The sequence below is a fragment of the Mastigoproctus giganteus genome, chromosome 6 (genome assembly GCF_048544385.1).
Source record: "Mastigoproctus giganteus isolate SK-2022 chromosome 6, ASM4854438v1, whole genome shotgun sequence".
Taxonomy (NCBI): Eukaryota; Metazoa; Arthropoda; class Arachnida; order Uropygi; family Thelyphonidae; genus Mastigoproctus; species Mastigoproctus giganteus.
In genome coordinates, this window is record NC_143580.1 from 40,909,165 (window position 1) to 40,920,496 (window position 11,332).

Here is an 11,332-nt window from a genome sequence, read left to right on the forward strand (position 1 = left end):
AAATAACATCAAACTTCAATAGCTTATGCTAGAATATCAAATGGCGACCTCTAGTGCGTATTATTATAAAACGGAACATAATTAAATTCCCTGTATACTGATATCGATAAGTTGAAAACACATTCGAAAGACAGAGACGCCGCACTTTTAAAAAAACTCACCGGTCTTTATACTTTTACTATGAGGGAAATACGACTTAATCCTTTCCTTTACAGTTGCTGATAAATGTATTTGCATGTTTTTAAATCAATGGCAGTAAACGAAAGAAAATCTTCAACTCTTGTATAATTTCAGTGATAATCAGAAGAGTGAGCTGTAACATAAAAATGCTGAAGTAGAAAAATCCATTTCTCTGAAATGTTTCTCACGTGTTTCAAACATCAAGATATGACTCTTAAATCAATAAACATTGCTCACCTGCCAACATATTTTTCTTGTCTCACCAGGAAATGGAACTTTAAAATGCTGTTTCGTTGTTTTTCCTGCTTGCATTAGTCTTTCACTTTTATTATTATTTATTTTTTTTTTAATTTTTCTTGGAATTGGAAAATCGAACAAAATTTCGGACAGTGTTTTTTGATAAAAACGCTATATTAATGACTACAGCTGGTAAAACGCTTTTTTCAGAATGTTTAGTGTGTGTGTGTGTGTGTGTGTATATATTCACACACACACACACACTCCATATATACGAGACTTTATGAGACCATTAACCAGATAAGTATACTGTACTGATAAACAAGGCAAGGTGCAAAAAAAGCTTAAAATAAAATTAAAAAAAACGTTTTAGTTTTATCATAAAAACAGTAAAATAAATTAATTTGTAGTAGTTTTTATTTAAAATTGAAAAATTTTCTAATACTGTATACAAATTCATTCATATAAATATATAAAGAGAAAGATCTGTTAACGTACAGTATTTTTCCGTCCTCTTCCAAAGAGTTGATCCCTTAACTACTGTATTTTTCAACATTCCACTACCCAGCATTACAATCGCTATTGTTTAGCGAAATTAGCGATCTTAAGTTAATGATAGCATTACTTGAGTTTAGTAATTATTAAAATCGAGAAATGTTTTGATTTTAATTATAATTTTTGCGTATCCTTATATTTCCTTATTCACAATTAAATTAAATCATCAAAACTTGATTTTATAAAAATCGCCACATGACCGAATCAGTTAGCGATATCTTTTATACAAAAACAAACAAAAAAAAATGACTTTCATCCAGAGTGTGCAAAGACATACTCTGGATAACTCTTAATCTGCCACTTAGTTTCCATAATTTTTAGAATTACAGACAGAGAAAAACAGGATACGTTTTTTGATGGCCTACGACAATTCTATCCAGCTATGAAGAATATATACGAGGAAAAAAATCGGAAAGGTCACCAATGTTTTATTTTCAAACGTTAGCGAGATACAGAAAGAAAATCATGGATAATTACAAAAAAGACATTAAAACAGTAGTCCTAACATTTGACGGAATTTTTGAAACCATATTGCAAAGACGTGTCGTAATTGTCATTGTGGAACTGCTGAGGTAACTTTAGATTTTTTCATACAAGTTGTCGCTTTAAAAAAAGAGATAAATTGGGTTATATGGGAGAATGCTGTAAAATGTACCATCTAATCTTTTCCAACCAATCTATCTGAATTGCACAGTATGAGATCGCGTATTGTCGTGCAATATGATGACTCCATCATGAAGAATTTGATATTTTATTCTTATAGCATTTCTCAATGCTGTAAAATTAGACAATATGTTTGAAATGTAACAGTACGGTCATATTCTACGAAATCGATCAACCGGAATTTTTTTCTGTTCCAGAAGGCTGTATCCGTCAGTTTTCTTGCAGGTGTTTCTTTGAATCTTTTGTTCGCCAGAGATCCAGAATGCGTCCAAATCATGGATATCTGCTTTCATTCAAAAGATAAATGTACTCAAATGTCATCTCCTGTAGCAGTTCACTCCAGAAAATCCTCCTCTTAGACCTAACACTGAAGGTTTTTCAAAAGAACCCTGCTTTCTCATTTGTTTTTGCTCATCTCAAAAATTTTTGAACTCACCTGCTTGATAGTTATCGGAAATTCAGCTTCATATCAATGATATCTCAAGCTGAACTACAAGAATCATCTATCTTTTGACTAATGTCATTTATTATATGATGATTCTCTTTAATGATTCGTTCAGTTTCAGTAACATTAACAGCAGTGATTGATATCCATTGGCGACATGCCGTTCTTCACCCTGAAAGTTGCTCCTCCCCTAAACAGTCGACAACTCTTAAGAAACATTTTTACAAATATTGATTTCTAGCATTCTTCTTTTATGTACAGGTACATATCTATGTGATTGCGCACAGTCACACCTTAAAGTAATCATTCAGACCAGTTTCATCTAATTTGTCAAATAGCATTCCATACATTTTCAATTGCGCATTTCTGTACCACTTCTAGTTTTTAAATTATAAAATTGGAGACTTTACTTTCTGATTGACTTTGTGTATACGGAACTTCTTCAGGTCTTTACAGTTTATATCCTAAAATGAGCCGAACAGTTTCTTCAATTATAAAATGTGTTTTTGTTTTCCTACACATCGCCTAAGAAGAGCGCGTATCGTTGGGTTTAAAACAACTATATATTCGGCATCATTGGTCCAGTTTTAAACATAGTGTTTAGTGTTTGTTGTATACATTTCGTGCTTGATTTCTTTCATGCTATTTTAACGACTCTGTATTATTTTCATTCATTAAACAGTACAGTGCACTTATTCCGAGATAATTATGATGCTAAATGGATACACTGGTCGCCTTCTAGAAACTGAAGGGTTATCATTGGTTGAAATATCGGTACCTCCGCGACAGGAGAGGCAATAATGCCGTATGCTTACCAATTGGCAAGTTCTACGGTTCAAATTCTTAAGATGACTGGGATGTGCCCTTCTAAGGTTTTCCATCTGCCGCTGTTAGTTATAATGAGGTGTGTTAACGATTGATTTGTGCTCTAGGAAATAAAATACGAAATTTCCCAACGATAAACTCGCTAGCTAATAATTTTTTACGTTGGCCTTTACTCCTTCCAGCAATAATCCCCAACCACCTGTACATCATTAAATGTCATTTCGTTATAGCCTCGTTACAACCGTAATGTGAGATCATTATTTACGATATTCTCGTTATGTGTCTCATTATTACCGTGGTTTGTGTGTTATGATTACTTCCTTCCCATAGCATGCTGAGAAATGTACCCGTATTAAATAATTTGGCATGCCTTCCGTGATAAATTAGTTCCTTTCCTTTTCTTTCCTTTATTTACGTGTTTTACGCGACTTTTTTCCATATTTACGCGACTCAATTTATTGGCCTTCAGAGAGGCCACCGGTTATAGTTAGATTCATTTTGTTGTATAGAGCTGTATTCAATGTAGATCTAGCAATTCTTACTTATTGAATACGTTTAAGAGTTTAAAAGACAGCAAACTTCGGATATACATTGATTGTCTGATAATTCTGCCTGCCAGATTTGTACAAATCATACACAAAATATCTTACCTTTCACAGGTGGGTTGATATCCGTCAAGTGCAGTTTGACTTCCTCCACAGTAGCATTTGGCGACAGCACTACGAATCCCCTGACGACAAATCTACTGGCACGTATAGCCCGATCAGTTTCCGTGGCCAGTCGCAGCCACCCTTCGCTATCTGCTGCTATCAGTACAGAAAATTTCCACCTCAGTCGTTTCAACATAGTGGCGAGCATCTTGGCCGAACTATCGGCAGTGGACACAGATCGTGCAAATGACGGGTATACAGTTTTGTTCGATAAAGCCGAGCTGGTGCAACTCCAGGACACCAACAGCTTGCGATGAACGGTAGCCAAGGTAGCCGCAGCTTCGCACACGTGGTCCGCAATACCTCCGACCACAGCTCGTACTTCGGGCTTCTCTAAGGCCTTTAATAGAGGATAAAGACCCCCGCTGAGACACCCTTCTAAAGGCAGTTTGAAATCGAAGATTACGCCAGTTTCGGAAGCGAGCTGGGAAAACGATGGATGACTGAGAACTTCGGTGACGACTTCTTCGAAGAGGGATGAGTTGCGATTACAGGCACTGTCGAACTCGAGTGCAACTATACGGAATGACCTGGCGGGTGACGTGAGGTTGGTGTCGGCGTGTGTGCTACACAGGAATAACAGGGACAACAAGCGGAGGAAACCTTGTCCTTTGACTCTTCCCGCCTGTCGCATAGCAAGAAGTCAGCGGCTTTGGCACGACTTTGTTGACGGAAGCCGCCGCCACTAACGGAAGATGCAGTAGTGCAATCCCCTCTCACAAATGTACACATCCTTCACGCATGTTGGCAATTCCTACCACTACCTTACCTTCCCTGCCGGAACCCGATATTGTAGATTGGAAGATATCTCTGCTGCCATCCCCTGTTTTACAACTACCGCGCAAAGCTTCTGAGCTCGGCAGTGAAGCCTGATGTCCTGGGAAAGAGACGTGAACAGAATGGTGTGTGTAAGAATGAGAGAATGTTTACGCTGTATGAGGCGACGTTCTAATTGGTTGAAGGAGTCGACGCGGTAACTGTTCCAGGTGCAGCGCTCACTGCCTTGGTGCGCCCTCTTCCAGCAGTTAGTGCATTCTGTTATGGGATTTCGAGGTAACAAGATCTGTTAGTGCGACGTCAGCTATTGGTGACTTGTTGAATTGTGTTGGGGGAGAAAAGGTCGATCGTTTTGCCACTTGAGAAGTTGCACACCCTATGTGGTAGTGACGACATTTACTGCATTGGAAATGTTCTTCGCATTTCCAGCTGCTATCAAAGTGAAAGTGTTCAAACCTTTTCTAAAATATTAAATTTCCTCTCGCAGTTGTCTTTTTTTTTTATATGTCATTACTCGCATGAATTTTTCTGTAATTAATTGCATGAAAATAGCATATCCAGGTGTCTAGCCGTGTGCACAAGTTTTTTTTTTGTTATCTGTATGATCGTTTAGTAATGTTTACATAGAGATAGTTTGACGTGGCGCAATACAACCTATTCGTTTTTGCGCCATAAAATCCAAAACAATCCAAATAGCGAGATTGTAATGAGATTTAGAGCGCTTATAAAGAAAATTTAGACATTGTTTCAGCACGTACGTTGATTACACTATGCCAGTTATTAATCTAATTATTATTTGTAACTTTGCGATGAGGGCTTTATAAGTATATGAAATGCCTAATTTGGGGAATTAACCTAGTACATTGCTAGAATTTTGCAGCAAAGTTTTGTGACAAAAGAAAATCTATTTACGAAAGCAGAAATGAGTATATAATCATTTTGATGAGTTCTTTGGGACGATATTCAGCTGATCAGTTTAAATAACTTATTATTCTCGGTGATGTTACTTAATGAAAGTAATTCAGCTTTTATAATAGGATAGTCAGTTAAACCGAGTTAGTCCGTTTTATGAATGTAATACTGTATGATTGCCGTATATCCCGACGTATAAGTCAAACTTTGAGTACTAAAAATTGTCTAAGATATTGAAGTCGATTTATGTGCCGGTAGAAAATCCTATAATATATATATATATACACACACATTATAATATAAATATACTTGTACTGAAATATTAACATGTACTATATACATGGATAACCTACATGGACATAAAACATATTTGTATAGTGTTTAATACACTGCAGACGATTTTTAAAAGGAAGAATTTGTCATCTACTTCATCAGACGAAAACAGTTGATGGAATTCGTTGTGATATATTTTTTGAGTTCTCGAAAAGATATACTCAAAAAAATAAATAAATAACCCTCGATGGCATTGTTTACAGAGAAACCAATTTGCAGTGCATTACTAAACAGGCAACCAGGAGTGGCCGATTACATAATCAGAGTAACCTCTGTACACACACAGCATCAAAAATAGCCGTGTCATGTCGACACTTCTGCTTGTAGGTTTCGGTTTCGTGACATAAGAGGGTACTGTATACACTTACCGTTTTCTTTACAGTTTACTGTGCAGTGCATTAAAATATTACAATGTAAATTTTAAACGAAAGAGCATAAGTAATTTAATTAAAAAATAGATAATACTTAATACAGATTTTACCTAATATACTAAGTGAGATGCGAAACATGACTGTGAAAAATGAGTTCGACTCATACCGCAAATATATGTTTAAGCCCGGATTTTTAAGGCAGAATAAGTCGACTTATACAGCGGATTTTACAGTAGTACGATTATCATAGAATTATATATTTATGTTTTTTCTCTAATTGTTTGTCGTCGGGGTCCTTTAATATGCTATGCAGACCTGCAAAATTAATAGCTCTTTCATAATTAGATGACAACTCAAAGTTTCTCAGTCACTTGGTTTTTACCTACGTATTGAATATTGGGAAACAAAAGTTAAAAAAAAAAAAAAAGAAACTGTTACGTTTAGATACTCATGTTTTGGCATGGCTGTTGATGTGATTAACGCTAGCTTGTTGTGTGCATATTGGCACCCACACACTCTCATCCTAATCAGCCCTACACGAAATACTTGGCTAACTGCTTTACAAGCGATGCGGTGAGCAATTTTTTTTTATTATTTTGCAATTTTTTTTTAATATTCAAAATATCATATAAGGTAAACAGGCTTAACAGTCCAAAGAAATGTACGCAACGGCTAGTTGTTTGTACAATTTTGAACTGGCTGTGTATTTTTTCTCCCATTATTCTCATCTAAATTTGGTCTGTATTTACAAATAATACAGTGTATCCAAAAATTAATGGACGACATAAGGAGCTTGTAAGTTTTTATTAATAACACATATACGGAAAACTTATTTACTACAAAATAGTCTCCATCAATATGGAAAACAAAAAATTTGTTTTCCCTGTCGATGGAAGTTCATTACTTTCGCGCTGGAGCTATCACGATTGGTCTAATAGCCATTTCGGTGTTCAGCTAATGAACATGAATTTTGCTGTTTCGCATATGAAGAAATGCGTTCTGCAACAGTTGAGCAGCGTCGTTTACGAATGGAATTTGTAAAGAACCTTCCTAGCAGGACGGAAATTTTCAGGTGGCATTCACAGTTTCCAGATACGAGGTTTATTAGTCATAGCAATCCTGATGAAGGTCCATGGTACTGCCCTAGAAATGGAAGTCATTGACGCAGTCTTTGGCCTTCACATTCACCTGATGTCATACCTCTTGGCTTCGATTTCTGGAGATATATCAAGGATGCAATTAGCTGCCCCCTACCAATGCAGGAACAAAGATACAATCATCCATAGAGGAAGTTAAAGATATAATCCATGTATAATCGAAATTAGTAATTAGTGTTATAATACATTCCGCGTCAACTTTTTACCAGGTTTTGGTAACATAGTTTATAACAGTGGCCAGCAATTGATCGATCATGATCGACTAGTCAATCACAAAGCATATTTGTTTTACCTTTTAATAAGGGTAAAACATTTATTTTACCTTAATGAAAAGCATTTGTTAAATCTCGAAAAGGTATAAATTGGTCTGGTATACTGTAATGATATTTCTATTATGCTTTATCATAAATATTGCGTTTATGAATCATCTGATTTCTCCCCTAAATCCATGCTGCTCATCATTTAATTCTATAATTTCATTTAATTTTTCTGATATTACCTTTGTACGCAATTTCAATGAAGTGCAGTGTGCATAGTGTTGGGGGGTAAGGTGCCTCCAATGGTTTCCCCACATGGGCGCCATACGAACTCTGTGAAGACAAACAGTATCACTGCGAAAGCCAGAATGTGTTTGCATATGAAGTATTGTGTTGAGTTCTGTTGTGTTCCCTTTTGGCCGCATGGCTCCTGGGGGAACCCCTGGTTGCCCATAATTTTCTGGCTGGTCTCCAAGAGTTAAAAAAAATGGAGTACTGGAGATACAGGATGTACTGAAGAGAATGAAGGAAAGGGGAGGTATAGATAGAGCGAGGGAAGATCTAAGGGAAGGCATCCTCCGCAGGTTTGGTGGCATTTCTTCCACTTAGGCGAAAATAGGGAGAAGGCTAGAGAGTGTGAGAAAAACAGTCACGTACCAAAGGGAAATATACGAGATCACAAGGTGATTTGGCAAGGTGATCCCACCTTAGGTTTGTGGTGTGCAAATCTTACACTGAAATGTTTAATAAATTTATGACCCTATAATTTTCTCTGCTAGTTGCTTATCTCCTGTTTTGTAAATATTGATATTATTATGTTTTTTCGCCAACTCGGTATGTTTATACTTGGTATGTTCTTTTCTTTAAATTTCTGTTTCCGTCTGTTAATTCGGTAGTTAACTTTTCTTCTCCATATTTTAGTAACATGTTATTTATTTTATCTATACCTGCACTAATCCTATTTTTTAATTTTCATATATTATTCCTTTAATTTCTTCTGAATTTAATTGTGTCCTCTTCACTGATCTTATTTTCTTTGTTTTCTAATATTTACTGTGCTCTTCGCTTATATATAATTTTTAAAAATAATTTACCCATGCAACGGAATATATTTTTATTATTTTAACATATCTTACGATTCTTTTCTTTTACTCCATATTATTCTCCAAATCTTTATTTGTGCTCCGTAGAAATCACGTTATAATTCTTTGGAAACCCTATCCCAGTACTTTTGTTTTATTTTTCGTATCTCCTCCAATGGATTCTATTTCCAATCTCCTAATATTCTTGTTATTTTTGTTTATCTGTTTCTGAAATGCAGAATTGCTTTAATTTTAGCTCAGTATTTTTCTTCTTTTGTATACATTTATTATTATTATTTATACAGCAGACTCCCGATTTACCGGGATTGGATTAACCGGGACACTTCAAGACTCCAAATAAAAAAAAATATATAAAAAAATCAACCAGAAATCAAAAAAATTCAAGTAATAAGTAGAATAGGTATAAACAGATATTTTGCAAGTCGCAAATAAGCGACAAGAAGGGCGTTATAAGTCGTCATTGGATTAATGTGCCTATTATCTTGAAACCCCCGCTGTATTCGCATCCGCCGCTCAAAAAAAAAAAAAAAAAAAAAAAAAAGAAAAAGAAAGAAAGAAAAAGAGACCAAATGTTTAGTTTGTTTTAGTGCGTTACGTTGATTGTTGTGTTCCGTCACACCGCAAAAGGGCAAATTTTGTTTCGTTTTTTATGTCAGGGACGTCAAATTTTTTTTTTATAGTAAATATATTTTTTTTTTGTTTAGAAATCGCGAAAATGGATAAATGCAAAAGAGTTGCGCTTTCAGTTAAACAAAGACTTGAAATTATTCCAAAGTTTGAAAACGGTACATCCGTTAAATCTCCAATGAACCATTATAATGTTGGTGACCAAACCATACGCGACATTGTAAAAAATAAAAGGAAGCTATTAGATTTAAAATCGACATCGCAAAAAAATAAAGGGAAGCATCGCATTGGACACACGAGTAGTACCAGGTAAGTTTTTTATCTATCGCTATATTTTTTATGCAATTTAGGTTGCGTTTTAGGTTTAGTTCAGCAACCTAAACATTTATGTTTGGGTTGCTGAACATTTTTCGATACAGTAAGTTCCCGACTTACGCAACTATGGATTTATGTAAATTTGTTTTCACTCAATTTTTTTTTTATTTTTAGGATTGTAAAATTTAAAACAACAAAAATAAATAAAAATAATAATGATAAGCAGTCAATAACGACGATCATGGCACGCACAAATTGCACAGGTGAGATCGGAGTAACAAGCAAAAAAATAGGGGAAAAAAGAGAAGATTCTTACAATTATTTATGGTTTTTTTTTTTGTTGTTTTTTTTATGACTGAAGATTTCATTGAAGGGATCACACACTTCACCATAATAACGTAAAAACTCACAGAATTCCAGCTATCGGTATTATCGCAAATGCAATAAAATCGAGTTTACTACCCGTTTATAATAGATTGCGTTAATATAAACGCCCAATAAAACCGAAAGTGAAAATTGTTTTTATTGTTTTTTGTTGACCTCTGAAATGTGCTTTAGTAAAATGTGAGCTCGCGCGGGATGATTAATAGTGAGTTTTTGCCTTAACACCGTGAAGTTCTTTACAGAAAATTTCATTTTGACCGTTATCATGGTGCCGATTAAGAGAATGAGTGACAGCGGTACTAGTACATCTACCAACAGGGCGCCTCCGTAGCCAGGTGGGAAGGAGCAACAGTGCGTAGCACACGCTTCTTGATTAGACCGGGGTTCAAGCCTGTCACCACCAAATACGGAGGATGCGGAAAGGGCAAGGAATGACCACCGCATATTCCGGAGCAATATGGCCTTAGTTGCTAATGCTCCTAACAACCAAGTAACAAACAAACATCTACCAACAATAGGAAAGCGATCGATTTGGAAAAAAAAAATAAACTAATAAGAATATATTAAAATGGTCAAACATTAACACGTATCGCGCTGAATTCAGATTTGTCAATAATAATATAGTAGCAATATGTTACTAGTCATTCCGAAGTTACGTAAACTCGACGAAGTAAGAAGTCCTGGAACGTATCTCTTACGTATGTCGGGGACTTCTTTATTTTTGGATTAACCGGGAAATCGATTATCCGGGATTTGTTTTTTATCATCTATCCCGGAAAATCGAGAGTCTACTGTATTTTATTCTTCCAATGTTTCATATGCTGCCTTATTTATACAAATTTTAATATTTTTTCATTTTTATTTTATAGACTGATTTTAATATTACATTTCTTTTAATTCTAAATATCCACACAGTCGTAATACTTTCATCGTGTAATAACTGAAATTTTGAATTTTTTTTTTTTTTTTTTTTCTTAAAGAATTTCCTAAATCTGATTGTTCCCACTACTAATTTGTGATCCCTTCGAACATCTGCTGTTAGTATCGCTTTTACATTCTTTGTGTTTTCCGGTGTTGTATTTCTATTTAGATTATTTGTCCATATTATTTTATATTGTTCTTTATTCTCGAGAAAAATTGTTGTTAATTCTGTATTCACAGTCTGTACAAAATGTTAATAATTTATTTCCATTTTGGTTCACTCTGTGTTCATTAACCTGTTGTTAAATTCCTAGTATTATTTTATTTTCTAGACGGGAATTTAAATCTCTTTCTATTATTACTAATTCGCTCTTTTTATCTGTCTTATTAGTTAAATGTTGTAGTTGATTTTAGAATTAAATCAACTTCTTTAGGTTTTTTCCTCTTTTGGGCCGTGTACGCTTAATATCTTTAATGCCTTATTTTGCAGTTTCGATTTTACGTGTAATATTGTTGCCATTCTAGGTCATATTGTTCTGTGGTTTGTTTCAATAATTAAC

General features: G+C 34.9%; 1 protein-coding gene across 1 annotated transcript in view; it reads right to left on the reverse strand.

Moving 5' to 3' along the window:
- LOC150084183 (retinal guanylyl cyclase 2-like) overlaps window positions 1-4,500 on the reverse strand; it is a 280,744-nt gene extending 276,244 nt beyond the window's left edge. Inside the window, exon 1 of the mRNA XM_090375924.1 lies at window positions 3,556-4,500. Coding sequence (XP_090232050.1) covers window positions 3,556-4,249 — 694 coding nt within the window. The 5' untranslated portion in view covers window positions 4,250-4,500. The remainder of the gene's footprint in view (window positions 1-3,555) is intronic.
- Window positions 4,501-11,332: the final 6,832 nt, after the last annotated feature.